Source organism: Aplidium turbinatum, chromosome 15, assembly GCF_918807975.1.
Source record: "Aplidium turbinatum chromosome 15, kaAplTurb1.1, whole genome shotgun sequence".
Classification (NCBI taxonomy): Eukaryota; Metazoa; Chordata; class Ascidiacea; order Aplousobranchia; family Polyclinidae; genus Aplidium; species Aplidium turbinatum.
Genome location: NC_137486.1, coordinates 17,836,216 through 17,856,462, shown reverse-complemented (window position 1 = coordinate 17,856,462; position 20,247 = coordinate 17,836,216). Strand labels below are relative to the sequence as shown.

Sequence of the window (20,247 nt, the reverse complement as noted above, 5' to 3'; positions counted from 1 at the left end):
GTACAAACAAATCAGATGCGTCTTAAATTTCTGTATATTCACGTCGGAAAGTAAAATATTAAACATGCACTCTTGTTACAGAGTCAACGACATATACAGTTCGAACAAATACATTAGCTGCACCACTCACAAACACAGCATCATAAAGACCTGGTACACAGTTCCTTGAGCACACATTCCTTAAATCTGTGAGATGATTGTATTACCGTAATGCATAGTCAAAGAGCTTTGTTTTATCACGAGCCAATATAATTTCTAGGTATACGTTTTACCTCCCAACATTGCAAATGACAAGTTATATTTCTTTCAGAATGGTAAGGCGATAGGTTCATAAAGTGTAACCTATAATTACCCAATGTAACTTACAAATTGCAATACACGAGTTTTCTCAACACAACAATGATGGTATTAATACAAGTGTAGAAAACTTTGTTTCGCTAAAAAAGCACGTTAATTAGGAACACGCATTCAAATTCTACCGCATAAAAAAACAAAAACAAATAGCCGCCATTTTATATTCCCACCCAGACAGCAAGTTGTTTTTTAAATTGGTTCCACGTCTGCAGACATGAAATCATTGTAACAACAGATTTGCTGACGGGGTTTGAATCCCTGTAGATTACTAACGCCAAATAAACAGGAGTATAGGTCAGTACCGGCATGTTACAAGTGCAAAATTTAAATATCACGTCAGACTCCTTGTCAACATCCCAGACAGCAAAACCCGTCATTTTTACGTTGAATCAACGTGTCTGGGATGTTGACTAGATGCAAGTGGTGGTTCCTGATAAACATTTCTGTCTCATTTTTGCTTTTAGCATGGAGACCTTTGAAGGAGCAAAGACCATAAAGTTACGAAAGACCGGATACATTTTCCGTACCGTAATAAACTAGTTTTTTCTTTGTTCCAGCGGCTCGATTGCTTTACTGATTTGTAATTGTGCTGACGTTGGGTTTGCGGTTTTTCTTTGTTCTCTGTGACGGCCTGCCTGAGAACTCGGACGTTTCAATCTTAATTGTCGTTTTTTTTCGCGTGCCGGGAGCCGTTGTGTGTGGAGAGACTATTTACCTTTTTGTGTTAAAATTCAGTATGGGTAAAGCAAGCGAGGGATGCCAGGACAACTTTACAATATGTGTGTACTTCGGATTTGCGTTTAACCGTGAAGAATCATAAGTGTACAAAAAATCAGCTTTTTATTCCCACTTCAGACTAAATCGAAACAAATGAATGATTGCAAGTTAAGATTGTGACAGGAGGAAGGAGGGATTGTAGGCAAGTATTAAACTTCTACGCTTGTAACCAACTAACATCCTGAAATGTCGCAGTTGTTACATTAATTCATTCAGGAGCCAAGTATTGGTTAAATTCCCATCGCAGTTCCAGACTGTTGCTGGTTTTTGGTCAACTTTTTAAAACATATATAAAAATCACGAGCAACAGCTCAAATGGCTATGGCGCCACGACGACGCGATAGACTACAATAAAAACGTGGCAAGTACCTTGCAGATGAAGACAAACAGGTTACCGTAGGGGTAAGAAAATAATGCAATATTTGAAGCAATGTTCCTATTTCGAGAATCTCACAATGCAGCAAAAAAATAAAATGAATGAACAATGAAGTTGTTTGACTTTTTCCAACACAGTTCCTAGTATTCACATCACCTTGAAATAACTTACTTAAATCGCAAAAATTTCCATAAACTTTCTGCTACATATTGGAAAGTATTTTTCTGCAATTACCACACTTAACTTAGGACATAAAAAAATGTATCGTAGCCTAAAACTACGAAAAGTTAATATGATTGTACTAATGTACTGCAATAATTATTATTGTTACATATTGTGCATGACAAAGCATAATGTACTTTTGATAACAATCGACACACTTCCATTAAAAAAGAACCAATCGAGTGTTAACAAACCCTGGATTCTCCATTGCTTCTGCATTTCTCATTTGAAGTAGGTAGCACCTTAACTGCAATAGGCCACAATAATTGAAGCTGGCAAGCATCACAACAATTGCAGACATTAAATTTTTAGTGTATATGGCTGAAAAATAACTTACAGTGCAGCCTGGTAAAGAAAATGAATACCGGTATTATCAAGCAATGAAGAGTGTGGTGGTTTGCAAACTCGCACATGAACTTGAACAAACGTGATAACATATCAACTACTGTTCAAAAATGGGTTTCTTGCTTTGAACATTCTATTTTTAACATGTATATATTGTATATTTTTATGAAACAAAATACATTTTCTAAAGCAGCATCACGCTTGAAAAACTTGTAATTTGCACTAAGATGTGCTTGATCAGTGAAGCAAATCTTGAAAACATAGACGCTGACATCAGTATCCACGGTGCGTTAATAAAATAGTTATGTCATATCACGGCACTGGAAAATGTACTCTACATGTGTGGTAACTAAACGAGTGCATATTGTAAACATACAACAACTGGCTTAGCCGCCTGACACAAAGGTTCGCTGTTGCTTTATTCTTGAGAAACATTCTTCTGTTCGGTTTGGGGGGAAGCAGCCTCAGTGGCCCGTTGGCCAACAGCAGCAGATTGCTCCTGCACGATACAAATTAGGTCGTCACACACCAATGTTGAAAAGGAATTCAAGCATTTTAGTCGCTCCATACGTTCTTGACTGCGTAGCCGAGTGGTGAGAGGAATGGTTCGAAAGGCCGCCTGTCCAAGTGTCCAACACCGCTCAAGAGCATGTGGCTGCGCTTTGGCAAGACACTTAAAGGCACGCCGTCGACTGCGGAATGGCGCCCTTCGACTTTAGCCCTTTTGATTTCTCTCGTGATTATGAAAAGTATGCTGCTCTAGAGAGAAATGCCTATCAACCGTTTTTAGCTATGGCTAAACTGAATGTAATAAGTAGGCCTGCTGTAATTTTGCTGTTAAGTTATTCCAAGTGCAAGAAAAGAGACAATGAACAGCGATGACCTTGTCACCTTGGTGTGTGAGTATCATTACCAACTCTTCACTGTAGAAATTAAGACAGACAACTCAGTCTCAAGGTTTTAAGAAAAGAATTAAGAGTAAGGTAATGAGTTTGTACAGTATTCGTTAAAATTAGTTTACGGAAAAGACAGTTTTCTTGATGAAGACTTATTTTCATTGCCCGCCGCTTCTGGACAAAAGCCTCTTGGGCTAGATTTGAGAAACTCTGGCCTCAAACAAAATCCCAGATTAGCAACAGCACGAAAAAGACATTGTTCATATACGAGTCGTACACTGACACATAATAGTCTGTCTACCTATACAACCACGGAACTGTGGAAGGATCCGTCTGTTTTCTGGCCACATCACAGGAAATCATGCAAACGCAACGCCAGTCGTGTATCCTGTTTGCATGACGATTTGAATTGAAAATAAATGATTCGATTTGGTTGTAGATATCAATCTTTGTCGGCTTATTGTGTCAAATGCCACAATATCAGAAAACCAGGAAACCACAAAACTTCAATCATGTTTTCTGGTGCATTCTGATAGAAACACAGTGACACTACACACTAAAAAAATGCTTTAACTTTAGAGCAAAACTGTAACACCATGTGCTTTTTTGCTCCATAAATTGTTGTGAAGAATGAACAAAATTACAATTTCATAGTTTATTTGTTTTTTTTTAATTTTATCGAAAGAAAACAGACGGTGACCGATTGTACGATGTACGTGCATTCACGCAAGGTACATTTTCTACAGAAACACTAATTGAGGGACTAAACATAGGAGTAAAATATAGCATTTAGAATTTCTTCAATTCATTCAATGAAACCGATAGGAGTTTGTACGACTACAGGTCACCAGTTAACGACCATGACTTAAACGACAGCAAGTTCCGTCATTTTTACATTGATTCAACGTTGAATCAATGTAAAATAGAAAGATTTTGCTATCAGGGTTACTGCGCAATTAGAATGTGATACTTACATTATTTTGATTTTTCGAATTGAGCATCTTCTCTTGTTCATTATTGAGAGTATGTAGCTCTTTGTTTTGCTGTTGCAAGTCTGCCACCAACTTTTCCATGTCAGTAATGGTTGCTTTTTGCGCGTTTCTACATGCAATGCCATTAAAAGTTAGAAAAGTTAAGTAGTTCATTCTGTTTTTTAATTACAGTTTTTCTTCATCAACGCTGAAAAAAGTGGAGGTAAGCTAATCATTCCAGGGCTAAAAAAAAATCATTGGGAAGTTAATAGCACTCACATATTTAATGGAAGCTTTACACCACTGGCAGAAAACCAGTAGAAATTTCAACTTTTAAAAAAAGTGATTAACTGATCATATTCAATGTTTCATATCAGAATTGGATCAATTGCCATCGAATGAAATTAATTAAATATTTTCATGTAATTGTAATCATTGAGATTTTGTTGTTGTGTAATTATAATTTCAAAATAGTTTCGTCCAAATTACAATTGCATTAGTAAGTTGCACGCAAGATATCCCGAACTTCTACAAAATCATCGATGACCTTAAATACAGTATTAAAACATTTCATTTTTGCTATTGAAGTGTGCAATTAATTATATACTTAACATTTGGAAGTAATTGTAATTTTAACATTTTAGAACAATGTAATTTAATTAACAATTTTGATAGTGTAATTGTAATGTAACTAACCCAACTCTGTTTCATACCACAATCATTCCGTTAATGCTTAAAATATACTTGATTAAATGTCAGTGTGGAGTCACTTACGTTTGTTCAACGCCTTCTTTCATCAATGTGATGTTCTCGTTTAAGGATGATATTTCCTTTTGAAGTTTTTCATTATTTGCGCGTAGTTTTTCTGCGGCCGTCTTCTCTTCGCCCTGGGAAAAAAATCAGCAGTCTGTGATATGCTCAGTGTACGGAAAAGATAATAATCTTTGTGGTGTTAGTGGACTATTTCTATAAAGCAAATGGATCACACAGTATACACACAATACCAGTTACTTCTAGCTTCAAAATACAAACCCCTGCTCAGAGAGATTTTTTTCTAATATGCATGGAAAACCACGTAACTACATGTCTTACATAAATGCAGGTTAAGATCTCACCACCAGGATATTTGTAGCTTCAAGCATCAACTTAGCTTTTTGTTCACTAAAAAAATTGCATATTTAGTGAGGAAACCCAATACTCACGGGAGCAAGTCTTTTAGGCGCAGGCAGTTAGGTGCCGGTCAAATAGGCGCGCACACTGTGGCGCCCGTTCATTTCGGTGCTAATTCTAGTAGAGTCTGCAGATTGTATCAGCTTGGCAGGTAGGTCAATGCTTTTCACACAAAATGTTACATTGAACAGAAAAATATGTTGTTTTGTTAATGAGCGTGCATTTATTTGTTTTTAGTCATGGCTTCAGTGAGTGAAGCTGCTTTATCTGGCAATGCTTTTCACACAAAACGTTGAATTGAACAGAAAAATATGTCATGGCTTCGGTGAGTGAAGCTGCTTAAATCGGCAATGCTTTTCACACAAAATCTTAAATTGAACAGAAAAATATGTTTTTTTTAATGGGCGTGTTCGGCATTTATTTGTTGTTAGTCCAGGTTTGCGTTGGTGAAAGCTTTATCAATAAATTATTCAAGTTTCCGAACATGACTGAGTTCACTTTTAGTTATAGGCCTATAAGTCAAATAATAACTACACTAAACATCAGTAAAAAATATACCGTAGCCTATATTCAAGCGGTTGGTAGGCTTGACGCTTGAGTAAAGAGTAACTTAGTCTTCCATCAAAACCCCGACTAGGTTTTGCCAAAGCTGAGCTAATACAATCTGCAGACTTTACTAGGAGTAGCACCTAAATGAACGGGCGCCACAGTGCTCCGCACCTAAATATCCAGACGCCACGGTGTGCGCGCCTATTTGACCAGCGCCTAACTGTCTGCGCCTAATAGATGTGGACCCATAATCACGATTAATCTTGCTATACCAATTGCCCTTGACAAGTCGAAAGTAGTAATTCCTTTTCTTTGTACGTTTTTTCTCTGTCCATGCAATTCTTTTCTTCTTGTTTTACTTTCTCAATATTGCCTGTCAAATATATTTGCAAATATTGTCAATGAAATCCTGGTAAGTACAGATTCGAAAGAATTCTTTTGAAGATACGTAGCTGTTTTTTGGGTCTACAAGACAGTCTGACATTCAAATCTATTAAGTATACATGGGACCAAACCTGGGCAACACTTTACACAGAATTACTTTTTAAGCACCGGTATCACGTTATTTGCCTTGCTTTCAAAATATCAGTGCACTGAAGATGAAGACAGTATACTGTAGTTTTCGAAACAGTTGCAAAACATGAATTATGAGTTTAGTATCTAAGTTACATTTTGACATTGTTTTCCAACTACAATGTCAACTGGCACTGTGCCCAGTGCAAACAAACGCAGCTATATGCTAATGCAAAAATCTGTTTTAATGTGATCAAAAATGTTTATTGAATTACAATGCATCAGCCTACCATTGGTAACGCATAAAACGTTTACACATTCACAAGGTAGCCTATATAGTTTAACAGGGTCTGCTACTATTCGGCGAGTCTGATTCGGCTAATCCGATTCGGCGAGTTCCCTATTCGGCGAGTTTTTAAAATTTTATTTTTGAAAGGGAATTATCGGGTACCGTAGCCTAATTATAATTGCCGTTTTTACATCATTAAACGTTGAAATCGTGCAGAAAGGAATAAAAATAAAATGTTTGAACTAATAAATTAAAATTCGTTAAGTCAGGTCAGTTGAGTTGTTTTTATTTCTGACCATCATATGAAAAACAATACACGTCAACATAGCAAAGGTAGAAGCGACAAAACGTGAATGTTAAAACGTGCTTCATTTCGTCATGTCAGTTCAGTTGTTTTTATTTTTGATCATGATATCAAAAACAATTCACGTCAACATAGCAAAGGTGTAGAAAAAGGTAGAAGCGACAAAACGCGAACGTTAAAACGTGCTTGAGACCGAAGTAAGTTATTGAGTTGAAAGAAATTTGGCACGGTCGCAACACCTTCAGAAAAATTTAAGAAATGAAGGAAAAATAACAAAAAGAAAATTTTACAAAAAAAATCATGTTTAATGTCTATAAGTTAGTACTTTTGAATAGTTAAAATGATTAGTTTGAGATCAACAAATGTGTGGCCTACAGCTTGGATTGAAAGGAAATTATTGGGTACCATAGCCTAGTTATCCCGACCAGCAGAAATTGCCGTTTTTACATCGTTTTAACGTCGCTAAACGTTGAAATCGTGTAGAAAAGAGAACTTTGTTGACTAGGATACGTTGAAACTGGGAAACATTCACAAAAGCCCTTCGATTTGTTCCAAGAACCCATTTAGCCTAACAGTTCATTTGTACATTGATTCAACGTCTGAATACATTATCTTAAAAATGCAACGTATCGAAGGACTTCTGTGAATGTTTCTCACTTTCAACGCAGGCCTTAAAACTCGTGTTTTTTTCCGGCAGCCATCGTGGCCTACCGAGAGCTCCTTCTCGGGGGCCAAATCTGCGTGCTTGGAGGCCAAAATACAATAACGATAGCACAAGTAAATAGCATTAAACTTGCAACAATGTTAAAATGATCACTTAACGTTGTTGAAGTCTGGGCGACGTCCTGCAATAGAATCGTTGTACCACGCATTAAATGCTTTATCGGGATTGTAATCCGGCATTGCGGGACCATCTAACGACCCTAAATTGTTTTAACTGCTCGCAACTCAGTAAAACCTTTCATAAAACCTGACCATTTATTCCGTTATGATGTCACCATTGAGGGTGTGAAGTCACTAACCCACAGCGTTCTCAACTATGAAGACACGTGTTTTACCCACGGATGTCAACTAACCTAGTTCTCCTTTTTAACAACGATTCAATGTCCGACAACATTGAGTCCATATAAAAACGACAATATTGCCAGCCGATGTAAAATAGCACTTCGGATTAACACTTCGTTAAAATAAACATTGGGAATTGCAAACAAGACTTACAGCGCTGGTGATCGCAGCTGGATATATTCAATACAACAGTTGTGACTATGCGCTGACCTAATTCTGCGTCACTCTTTGATACTACATATTTTCGACTTTTAATCCAAGATCATTCTATTGCGAAATTAAATAATTGGCTAGAAGAAACCGGTGGCCAAACTTGGCCGATGGAGGAGGTAGCACAGGCGGTCATTCAAGCACTACTTAGCGGCCATGGCCGCCGGCTGCTTTAAGGCTTGCAACGTATCCTAGTCATCAAAGTTCTCTTTTCTACACGATTTCAACGTTTAGCGACGTTAAAACGATAGGCCACACATTTGGTTGGCCTTTTCATTCTGTTGCTACAATGTAAAAATGAACTGTTAGGCTAACTGGGTTCTTGGAACAAATTTTTGCTGGTAGGGATAACTAGGCTACGGTACTCGATAATTTCCTTTCAATCCAAGCTGTAGGCCACACATTTGTTGATCCAAACTAATCATTTTAACTATTCAAAATCAAAAGTACTAACTTATAGATATAAACATGATTTTTTTTTGTAACATTTTCTTTTTTTTATTTTCCTTTCACATCTTAAATTTTTCTGAAGGTGTTGCGACCGTACCAAATATCTTTCAACACAATAACTTACTTCGGTCACAAGCACATTTTAACGTTCGTGTTTTGTCGCTTCTACCTTAAAAACAACTGAACAGACATGACGAATTCAAGCACGTTTTAGGGTTCGCGTTTTGTCGCTTCTACCTTTGCTATGTTGACGTGTATTGTTTTTCATATGATGGTCAGAAATAAAAACAACTCAACTGAACTGACATGACGAATTTTAATTTAATTGTTCAAACATTTTGTTTTTATTCCTTTCTGCACGTTCAGCGACGTTAAAACGATGTGAAAACAGTTAGGCTACGGTACCCGATAATTCCCTTTCAAAAATAAAATTGCAAAAACTCGCCGAATAGGGCATTCGCCGAAAAAGGCTCTCGCCGAATAGGGAACTCGCCGAATCGGGCCATTCCGAGTTTAACATGTTGCGTTAATTTGTTTCATGAATGACTTTGCATGAAACAATTGATGCTGAATGAATTATAACTCATTTTTCCCCTGGTCGTCATGATGGTACTTTTAGTTCTTTTTTGCTTCAAAACGTATGTCGCTTGCAAAGCTGAGTTAAAACTTTTACTAAAATTTGAAAATGGTAGGCTACTAAGTTACTTTTAGCCTAAGGTAAGTGGGTACTTTGGAACTAAGAACCAGAATTTGAACTGTTATAAATTACATAACTGATAACTGTTTCAAAAGGCGAATACTGATACAAAATTTTTTATGCAGTAGCCTACTGCTGCCCACAAATGGATAGGATCACACATTTTGAAATTTACAGTACTACTGTACCAAAACACAATCCATCACAAATTGAAAAAGGTTTGACAAATCACACAAGTTTGTTTGTGATAAAGCAAGTATAATATTATTTTAGTGAAACTGAAACATATCACCAATCACCATAGGCGCCGACTTTTCTTTTTGCACGGGGTGGCGATAGCGCAATATGGCAACCTAAAAACTTTCAAACTGCATGTTTTTGTTTGATTTTTACTAAGCGTGTTTCGTAGATGCAATTGTCTTATCACACCTGATTTGTAGCTCGATAATTTACCAAAGCAACTTTAAAGCAGGAGGTATGTCGTGAAATTTATTGTTACATTGCTGCTCTGACACTTAACATTTGGACAGACCTGACAGAATGCTCTATCTTTGCATCTATTGTATTCTAGCTACGGGAATTCACTCTCCCACGATTTTTGATAGCTTCTCCCTTCAACAGCGATTATCCTGCTCGTGCTCGGTTATTCCACCTCCTTGATCGTGCTTACGCCTTTTGGCAGTATCACACTTTCATTTCGTTCAGGCGTTTGGTCACTTTGATGCTGGCTGAAATCCAGACTAGACGGTAGACGCAACAAAAAATGACTCAGTGGAGGGCTGCAATTTTGAGCGCTTTTTGCGGTGGCATCTTTAAGCTGAATAAAACTGGAATGTGAGCGAAAACTTTTACTGGATGACTTTTCGTAATTTTTTCTGTGATGTAACAAGCAACTCCTATGTCAGACCAATAAATTCCCGCCTCAGACTTTTACAGGACGACTTTTCGTAATTTTTTCTACGATGTAACAAGCAACTCCTATGTCAGACCAATAAATTCCCGCCTCACAGTTTGTCACGCATTGACACGCAATATTACTGCATGAAGTAGATAACAAAGTAGAAATTAAAGCATGAAGTAGATGACAGTAGCCTACACTCCAATTGAAATCGGAAAATAATTCAAAATCTTGAGTAATTGAAAAAGGTTGCTTTTATTAAATTGGGAATTGGCAGGGGGTGTAGCTTTCCTCGAATAGAATCATGTAAACGTGTAAATTTGCAGAACGTTAAAACTGCTACTTTACTAAGTGCACTTTTTACATAAAACTTAAAAAGTTTCGAAAATTGCATTTTTTTAATGAAATTTGAAAATAGATATTCATTTATTCATTTAGGAGGTGAAGCTATCAATCATCGAGATAATTTTATTTCCAAGTATTTTATAGCTGTCATATTATAATTTATAGCGATATTATGAGCAGTTTAAAAATTTTCAAAAAAGGTTTTTAAGGGAGGCAATGCAAAGGTCGTATTTTATTGATTAATAAATCCCATTGTAAACCTAACAAATGTAACAATGACTTATGACAAGTAACAAATAAAACAATCGCAACAACAACAAGGAAAAAACTCGTAGCCACGTGTTGCGTAATCTTCACGTAGCTTGCTTGATGTTACGCGAGTATGCTTGTGACAAAAACAATCATTTTCTTCGCAATACTGTATTGGTTCACCTCTTGCTTTACGTTGACTTGAAGCGAAAACCAATGATCAAAAAAAGATTTAAACGTCCGTTCAAATTACATTTATTTGCAGTAAGTAATGTAACCTAAACGGGGTGGCTGCCACCCCGCCACAGCCGTTACGGGGTGGCGTGGCCACCCCGTAACCCCGTAAGTCGGCGCCAGTGCCAATCACCATGTTCATGCAAATACCACTTACTTTGAAGTGCAGCGATTGAAACGTCATTTTCTTTGGATTTCTTTTTCATTTTTTCAATTGTAGATTCAGCATTGTTATACTCTTCATATAATTTCGAATACTTGACGCTTAAGCGGTGATGTTCTTCCTACACAATAGTAATTAATAAACAACACATGTCAGCTCATTGAAGGTATCATGGACCTAAGCAAATAAAAACATCCAAACTTAAAAAACCAAAAGAGACAAGCAAAGAAGATCTCTTCAAAAAGTCACTCAGAGTCAACCTTCACTAAGTGAGATCTACTTGATGATTTGACAATATTATACTCAAAAATATTCATAACATATATATAACATCATAGCATAACAATATTCATATAGGGTCATTCCATGTCAAGCCACCCAAAATAATTTCAAATGTAACCCATGGTGGCTGATTTAGTTGAAATTTGGTATACTGGAAGACCAATTAATTCTGATTTCAATAAAGTTAGTTTGAAGAAAATCGGTCGAGTGGAAGTCGAGTTATGCCAATTTAAAATATATGCGTTTCGTGGTCATTCAAGCATATCAAAATCGATTAAATCACAGTCAAATTTTGTAATAGCTGTCACTTGCACAATTGATTATGTACAATAGTCAAGTTTGAAACACATACTCATTAGGTATCAATAATTCATTTATGGTAAAAAAAAATCAATTGTCATTTCTGTTGAGGTCATGAGGGGTCATCACATACGATATACTATCGAAGTCACTCAAGCATGACGCATACTTGAAATGATAATAACTTTAAAAGGACAAATCGAAAAAAGTTGTGTAATATCTCATTTGAAAGCTCTGAAACAGGTCAATTACTTAGTAAAATATTGTTTTGTATATTACACATTGAGGGTCTCAATTCAGCGCTTTAAAAATCGAAAAAAATATGCCCAAATAAGGGCAAATTCAGTAGAAATAAGACCCTTCGTAATAATTTAATTCGACCATGTCCCTCACAATATGAAAAGTTACAGGAATAAATGTATTTCAATGACTTACTGGCAATACTTTGCTCTCAATTCCATTATACATACTTCTTAACCCTTTATAACATAAACCAGTAGAGTCCGACTAGACCATGGAAATTTTGCGAACTTGGAGAATTTTGATGGAGTATCCTACTGTAAGTAGCACAAATCCTAAATTGTGTAGCCTCCAGCAAGCAGACAAAGCAACAAATGTGAATGAATAAAGCATGAGAAAAGGGAATGTTTTCAAGAGTTCAACAGTGACAAATTTAATTATGATTTGAATGCTTTGCCCATTCTTCTAGAATCTTTGTGAATGAGCCGAGTGACAAGTTGTACTGTACACGTATGGATATCAAGTTTGGTACATCAGTGACACATAAGATGTGATCAAAAGGAACCCAAGAGTTGTATTTCCTTTCTCAACGGAAAGAGGTCGATGGACCATGTGGATGCATGAAATCTATGCTTGCATCCTCATTATCTTGGTCTGTTGTGCTAACCATCCAGATGTACCAATTATGATCGTAAACCACACAAACAAACTTCCCTTCATTCAATTAGTTTGAGATTGTTGCGCTTCTTTACGTGCAGATTAACCACTAGTGAATATTCTCAATCACAGCTCACGCGCTTTATCCCAATCTTTATGACGATCCTTGCAGTGGGTTGAAATAATGGAGCCCCCATGTTCCTTTGATTGTGCTTGCAATTGCAAATCTTTCCTTCAATTGCTCTCTTGTGTCAGCAAGGACATCTGTATATATTATCTAAAAACGAATGCTGGGAATATTTTTTGGCAATGTTCTAACATTTTATGTGTGTCAGTAATTTAATTTCGAACTCTCCATTTTAAACTCTCCATTGCTGTCGATCTTTTAACAGTTCCGTCAATGACATCGTATGGAGATTTACTGTGACTTATGGCAAAAAATGACCACGAAGCATCAATCCCACAGTCATTCCTGTGGAGGCAAAGATTGTGAAAGGATTTGCAATTTTTATATTGGGCTGCACACCCGTGACCAGTGAAATACTCAACTGTTTGGACATTAGGAATTTTCATTTTTAGGTATTCAATGATTTGCTTTTGGGTTTGGAATACCATTGGAACATCATGCTGCATATCCTCAGATAAAAACGGAGACTGAGATGACATAACCATGTGCAGTCTATGATTGCATTCCGTACATGAAGCAGTTACTTGCCAAGACGCCGCTTAATAATCTTGTTCTAGCTTGTAAAATTTACCTTGAGAATGATTTCATCATAGCTGGATTCAAAGCTCTTGCAAATTTTACATACCGAGTGACAATGCCCTTTTTTATCTGTGTGGAACGAGCAAACCACGATTTGTTAATTGACATCCTTCCTCAGCCCTGCAGTGACCTTGCTGAAAAAAGACACACACCCTCCAGGACTACCATATGGACTGTGGACACATGTGAAAATGGAAGACAATGCTCCACAAAGCGATCAATCATCTTCTTCCTGGAGATATGTGCACCCAGGCTAGAAAAGGAGTAGAACTGCAGTACAAGCTTGAGTATTGGGATGTTGATCTTAATGCTGCTCTAGCAACTCCTCTCCATACACTGGTATCAGACCAACGGAAAACCTGCCGAAAACAACTTGAATGAAGAGAGGTACTTGGCCAAGTTTGGTTATCTTTCTTCACAATCGGCCAAACACTCAAACAGGATGTTCAAGGTAAAGTTAAGAGGATCAAAGATGACCTTATGCTGTCAGAAAGACAAATCAATGAAGTTGAGCGGTCAATCACTACTATTCTCAAACAACTAGATTAAATGGAGGTGATCTGGAGCAACAAGCAGAAACAGAAGAAAAAGCAAAGGTTGAAAGAGAATTTGCAAAAGAAAGTGAGAGCCAGTGAGTTTATTGACCAACTTCTTGTGAAATGTAAAAAAAAACATGGGGGCCTTTTACATCTGTTCATGAAGTAAAAACTCTTGTTTCTAAAAAGCCACCTGAGCTAAAGACATTCTTAAGGCAAGAAATCCAATGTCAGAGAGTCACCCACCAACATGATGCAGATGTCCCCAGAGATCTTTACCAGGTCAACAAGGTATCCCAAGAGGAGATGATTAAGAATCTCAATGCACTCCCTGGAGATGATTTCCAAGTTGAGGAAGCAGTGGTCTTCCCTTGTGAAGAGGAAATAGTGCAAACACTTACAGGAGCTAAAGAGACAGAGGGTCAGGATAAGGAACTGTTCCAGCCAAACCAGTCATTTGCCGTCATATGGGATGTGGGAGAAAACAAAAGATGGTACGTTGGTCGTTGGGTTTTACCTCGACGATAATGGGGATGCAACATTTCAAGTAGATCATCTGATGCGTGCTGCCACAGAAGATGAAACTTGGCAGCGACCACCTGGCACTGATGACATTCAGGGCACTATAAAGCAACAGATTGTCCCTGTGACAGTTTCAGGAACTTGGATCTTTTCTCGGAGAAAACCATGTTACATTTTTAACAATGCCCTGGGCCTGGAGATTGAAAGTGTGTTTAAAGAAATAACTCAACAAAGGTGAAATAAACAACAAATTTTGTAAAAATTAGTATTAAGTCAACCTCCAATTGTCAGTGAATTTTCTGATGTGCACTAACATATTGCCTGACCCCACAAACATAGGGTTGGGCACCAGAACCAGTGAAAACAACCCCAAAATAAGGAAGTTATGGCCAAAAATGTGATTTTTCATAGAAAATAGCGGCCATTTTGGATTTTTGCTCTGCACACTTTTTTCTTGGATACAAGATCAAAACTTTTGTCATTTTATGTTGAGATAGGTTAAATAGAATAGAAAAAAAACTGTCCCTGCAGTGAAAAATAACAAAAAAGTATTTTTGACCCATGTACAGTATAGATCACTTCTAATATAGGAGTGGCTATCAGTTCAATTTATCAGTATTTTAGTATTTTTACCAATCACATTATACACTCCATATCATCAAATATACAAAACAAGTTTTTCACAGCTAAATCTCCTGGTTCAGGGCTTTCCAACAACACCAAATTTAAGTTCATAGGTGCTGTCCCTTTTGAGTTACAACCTTTTGAAAATACCGTTACGCATGAGTGATTTTAGTGCATCCAGCTATAAATTCCCCTATACTTACTGCCACCATGTGGATAAAAACAAATTAGGTGCACATTTGGAGTCACAGCAACAAATACATCAATCTTACATAGTTGCAACTTATTTCATTAAGTAGAATGTATATACCAAGCATTTAAAAATACACTAAAATTAAAGAGCGTCTCGTCACGGATGAACGGTCACAAAAACAATCAATTTTGAAATGACTGTAACTTCTGTTCTGCTTGACCAATTTCATTCCAACAAGCGTTTTTGGATTCAGAATAGAACATTCTACCTGCTTGTAAACTTTATATTGAAAAATGAGATGGTGGGTTACATGGCCTGGTGGATTGACGTGTAATGCCCCTATAGCATTCAACAATCCTCAAAGTTAAAAGCTCATCCTACCTGAAACTTCATGGACTGATCCATGAAAGAGAAAGCAAAATAGCCAGCAACACATACAGCAGCTATAAGGGTAAATATTACAAGTCTTCCACTTCGTCCATTACCACGCATACCTGACACTAAAAATAAATGTTAAAAAGTACAGTACACCACTTTGTTGGCATCTAAAGAGTACCCATAGAAATTACTCACCAAGGTCCAAGGCACCTACTGATGTTTAGCTATACAAAAACAATTTGATTCAACATGCTAAACTTAAGTCACAAGAAGACAACCAGAAATTAAAATGACCTTAACTTTGGGGTCCAAACGGAGTACCGTAATTTTTTTTCACAGAAACCTAATTGCACGCCTAAATCTTTTTTTTTTCACCAGAATACCAGAGAGAATATAAACAAACAGAGAGAATATAAACAAACAAGATATATAACTAATACAGACTTTTGAGAAAAAAAATTTAGCTGGTGATTTCAACTCATATGCTACTTGATTCATAGTATAATGCAAGCCAAGAATTCACATGAATGGATAGATGGTCATTTTATTTTTGTTTGGATGCGAAACACCGAAACATACATAAAACAAAACTGACAGTGTGCATCCAATGAGAGAGTGCGAAAGACCGTAGCCCTGAAGGCGTAGGAGGTCGTCGAGTCTGCACTTTCTCATACAAATAGTTATACGAAAGAAAGTATTGCGTATTTAAAAATTGTAGCAAATTGACCCAAAAAAAATCAGAATGGCCCGTTTCGGTGAGTCCGATTTGGTGAGTCCGATCCCTATTTAGTGGTTTTTTTAATTTTTTTTTTAAAATTATTGGGTACCATAGTCTAATTATCATTGCCGTTTTAGGGTTAAGAGATAGGGGTTAGAGGTTAGGAACTCACGGAATCAGACTCACCAAATCGGTCTCACCCGAATCGGACTCACCGAATAGTAGCAGACCCAAAAAAAATTGACATGCAAATTGACACACTTTGTACTCAACAAGAAACACCCACTGTTTTGGAGAAATACAAACACTGTTCTTAAGTCATACATTCTTAATCTTAAGTCATGTTTTCATCTCCATCAGTGTTTGGCGTATGATCGACAACAACAATCGAAGAACAGACCGCTTCATTGGCAGACTGAAAGGCGTTGTGAACGGCTTGATTCGAAATGACCAAGATGATTTGACCAAAACAGATTTGCGCATTTGTGCTGCTTTGCACTCAGTGATGGGCATTATCGGCGATAAATTTTTATCGCTTATCGTTATCGCTCAATTATTTTTTTCAGTTATCGTTTATCGTTATCGCCAAAGGCAATATTTGATAATTGCCGATGAATTTTATTTCGGATCAACATACAAGTGGAAAAACCATAAAAAGTAATATTTTTACTACTAGCCACCTAGTTAATGAAACTAAAATTGAAACCAGTCTTCAGTGCCTGAAGTGTGTGTGCACAGGTCTTTGTCAGGGGAGGGGGCACGCCCCCCTGTAGCGACGGCCCTGACAACACAATAATTTTTAGAGTTGCAAATTGCAAAGCAATGAAATGCATGCAACAATTTGCATACAACTATAGTACTGTAATTCACTGTGTGCCAGTTTGCTAAATGCCATAACGTCAACACCGCCATTAACAACACCATACCTATAGTGACCACATATACTTGCATTCCACACCATTGGATAATATCCCTATTCTGGCTAGCATCCGGCCCGCTGACCTTTTTTGCAAAAAAGCTTTCTATACCAAGGTTTTTGCTTCCTCAAATAAGCACCCTGAGGGCTGAGACACCTATTCATGCAAGCCGCTCAATTTCTGTTGTAAATGAAGCTGACAAACAAAACATTTCTACATGTAAGTGGGCGAACCATAAATCTAACTGGAAGTCAAACACTACCAGGCTTTGCTCTTTCGTTCTCAACACCCATCACTGGTCCCTACTTACACAGGCGTGGGAGGGTGCACCACAACTATCATCATATGTGTGACATTGTGTGTCAAGCTTTTCTGCTCAGTTGCCCATCATTAAGGAGTAGCATCTTTCTGCTGCAAATGTGGTATAGTGAAACAGGCCGCAGAACACACCTTCGATTGCACCATTTTTCAACCATGTAACAAAGTGGAAGTTATACATGTCTTGAACAATGGAACCAAAAAGTAGCTACACTCTAGCAGCCTTTCAGTGTAGTCCAGAAAACATGTTCAACCTGGGGTGGTAACAGGCTGGCCCCTACAAACCAGAAGCTCAAACAATAAATAAGACTTCAACAGATTTTTAAGAAAAAAAAAATTACTGGTGATTTCAATAAATAGAAACTCCAGTACAGGTACTTAATTTTCCTTTAATATTGATGTGCTAACCACAATTTGCTGTGCTAACCATTTGCATTCATGATAATTACAAACTGAGAAACTGAAGGCTGTTTGCATGCCATTAAATTTGTGCCCTAAAGTGATCAAGTAAAACACAGGTGTCAAGTTTGAATAAGCAAGTGACCAGAATAAGTGCTCCACAGGGAACTGGTAAAAAGCAATCCGATATTTCAACAGTGATGCACCACATACATATTATCTTAACCAACCATAATTTCACAGCAGCAAAACTTATAGTTTTGTCAGAAAATACATTTTATATTTACAATAATACTGTAATGTATGCGGCTGCACTGACAGTCTACTTTGAATTGAGAATTACTAATTACAATGACTTTTAATGTCATTAACACCTGACATAAAAGTGTTGTTTGTATTTTACCAAAACAAAAACCAAATAAAGTTTTGTGGGTGTTTCTGTTTCTTGTTGAATGCAAAGCATATACAATGTACATTGTTGGCTTACTTAATCAAGTAGCATATGGGATGGGTATAAATTTAGATTTCCACAAAACAAACCTTTTTCCATGATTGTAATCCTTTTTAACATAAATCAATACTTGTAAAAGTCTTTATCAGTACAATCCACAGCAAATTTACAGAATAAATTACAACAGCAAGCAAGCCTATGGAAAAAGTACTATAAACATAGATTGTTCAAATATACTAGTCTACAACAAGGCTACCGTAATTGAAAATTAATCTTGGCATCACTACTGTAGCATATTTGTTTCGTAGAGGCCATAGTTACCAGTCTTTGATGCTCATGTTACTTAAGTATGATGTGCTGATTGCTCAGTGTTGATGCCAACATTCGAACAGCAAGGTTGAGCAGTTCATGTCCCTATTAAACTCAGTGAATCAGTTGATCGACTGATGGTGAAGGCAAAGACAAGTGTTCAACGTGCATAAACTATAATTTTCGCCTATCTTTACATACAATAGGCCTACAAGTAAAAAAACACAACTTATCAAAGCAACCAGTCAAAAACTTGAAGACTAGGGTCTAGGGAAATGCTCACTCACTCACTCATCTAAGTTTTGCGTTCTGCAGTAGCAGCAGCAGCTTGCAAACAAACAAACCCAACACCCAACTGACAATGACACAATGGTGCCAGATGCCATCAAATAAACTTTCTTAATGTGTTATCAAAAAATGCCAATTACTCTCAGCGTACCTCTTTGCAATACGTCTTCTAAAAAGACCTTCTTCGAGCACGCGTTGTGTATTTTTTAGCCTATATTTCCTTTATTTCAAAATTGTCACTTGCAACACCTTGTAAACAGTTCAGCTCAGTCGGTTCTAGAGAAGTACATCTTTTTTCTCGACAGTCGAGTGTAGCAGGAACTCAGCGATAGACACGTGTTTCGCATCGCTGAGTTCCTGCTACACTCGACTGCCGAGAAACACATGTTTTTGGAAAAGTCTTGATGGCTAGTGTGGAGGCTACACCGGTATGGTTAGCGAAACACAATGCTCGCTCTTTTATAGTGAGTACGGTTGTCAGGTAGTGCTGACGCCAGAAAGATCGCTCCTTTTCAACGAAGTACATCTTGCCAACTGACTAGTTGACCGAATAATAGTCGTTTCGTTGCCTCTCTATACCAATAACTAAACTTAAGCATCATTGTTTTATATCTTTTTTGTGTTTTATTTTTTTGATAAAATAAACGATTGATTGATCGTCAGATCCCTGGTAAATACTAAATAGCCTCATTTATTTATTTGATCTAGATATGGTTCAACGCTTTCTGATTCGTATTACTGTTTTCAAAAGCATTTTTCAATCAAAAAGGTTGTTGGTAAAATTTTGTAAAATCCTCCCAAAATCGTAAAACAAGTTTTATTTGTGCAAAATCCAAGTAGCGGTGCAGTGGCGCCGCAGAGAATAAGGAACTCGCTTTTCAATCATGCAATCCTTATTCGACTTCGGCTCTACCCAGGGTAATAAATTGGGTGTAGTTGCTGAAGGAAAAGGGCCGAGAAAAAGGAGCTGGCCACCCTACTCTCGTCAATGCCGATGGCTTAGTATAATGGTAACCTTATCTTTTTAGCCCTCGATGCTTGGATCAAGTATGGGACTCACCTTTTTTACCATATACAGTAATGTATTGATTTTGAAACTGAAATGTTTAGTCCTTTCAAGTTTCTAAAACTATTTCACCATTTTTTTCTTTTCCGTTGATGTCTATGAAAATCATTAGAGTACTTGACAACGCCAAAGCTGAAACAAGTCTAGCTCTATCTGGCCCGTTAGTCTTACAGCTTTGAAATGAAAAAGCATAAATTTTTGTGAAC

At 37.1% G+C, this 20,247-nt stretch overlaps 1 protein-coding gene across 1 annotated transcript; it reads right to left on the bottom strand.

Moving 5' to 3' along the window:
• Window positions 1-18: 18 nt before the first annotated feature.
• On the bottom strand, window positions 19-18,586 carry LOC145784837 (uncharacterized). The gene is made up of 7 exons (XM_082596678.1): window positions 18,468-18,586; window positions 15,579-15,697; window positions 11,072-11,198; window positions 5,933-6,033; window positions 4,716-4,828; window positions 3,945-4,071; window positions 19-2,573 (listed from the first exon to the last, which is right to left on the bottom strand). Exons 1-7 carry the CDS (start codon window positions 18,496-18,498, stop codon window positions 2,493-2,495), a joined length of 699 nt encoding a protein of 232 aa, XP_082452804.1. The 5' UTR covers window positions 18,499-18,586; the 3' UTR covers window positions 19-2,492.
• Window positions 18,587-20,247: the final 1,661 nt, after the last annotated feature.

Excerpts from the sequence above, each read along its gene's own strand:
- LOC145784837 (XM_082596678.1), bottom strand. The coding sequence starts at position 18,498 with ATGTTAAAAAGGATTACAATCATGGAAAAAG. Across the intron at positions 4,829-5,932 it reads CGACTTGTCAAGGGCAATTG|GGCGAAGAGAAGACGGCCGC; the intron begins GTATAGCAAGAT and ends TTTTTTTCCCAG. Across the intron at positions 4,072-4,715 it reads AAAGAAGGCGTTGAACAAAC|AAACGCGCAAAAAGCAACCA; the intron begins GTAAGTGACTCC and ends CATTGCATGTAG.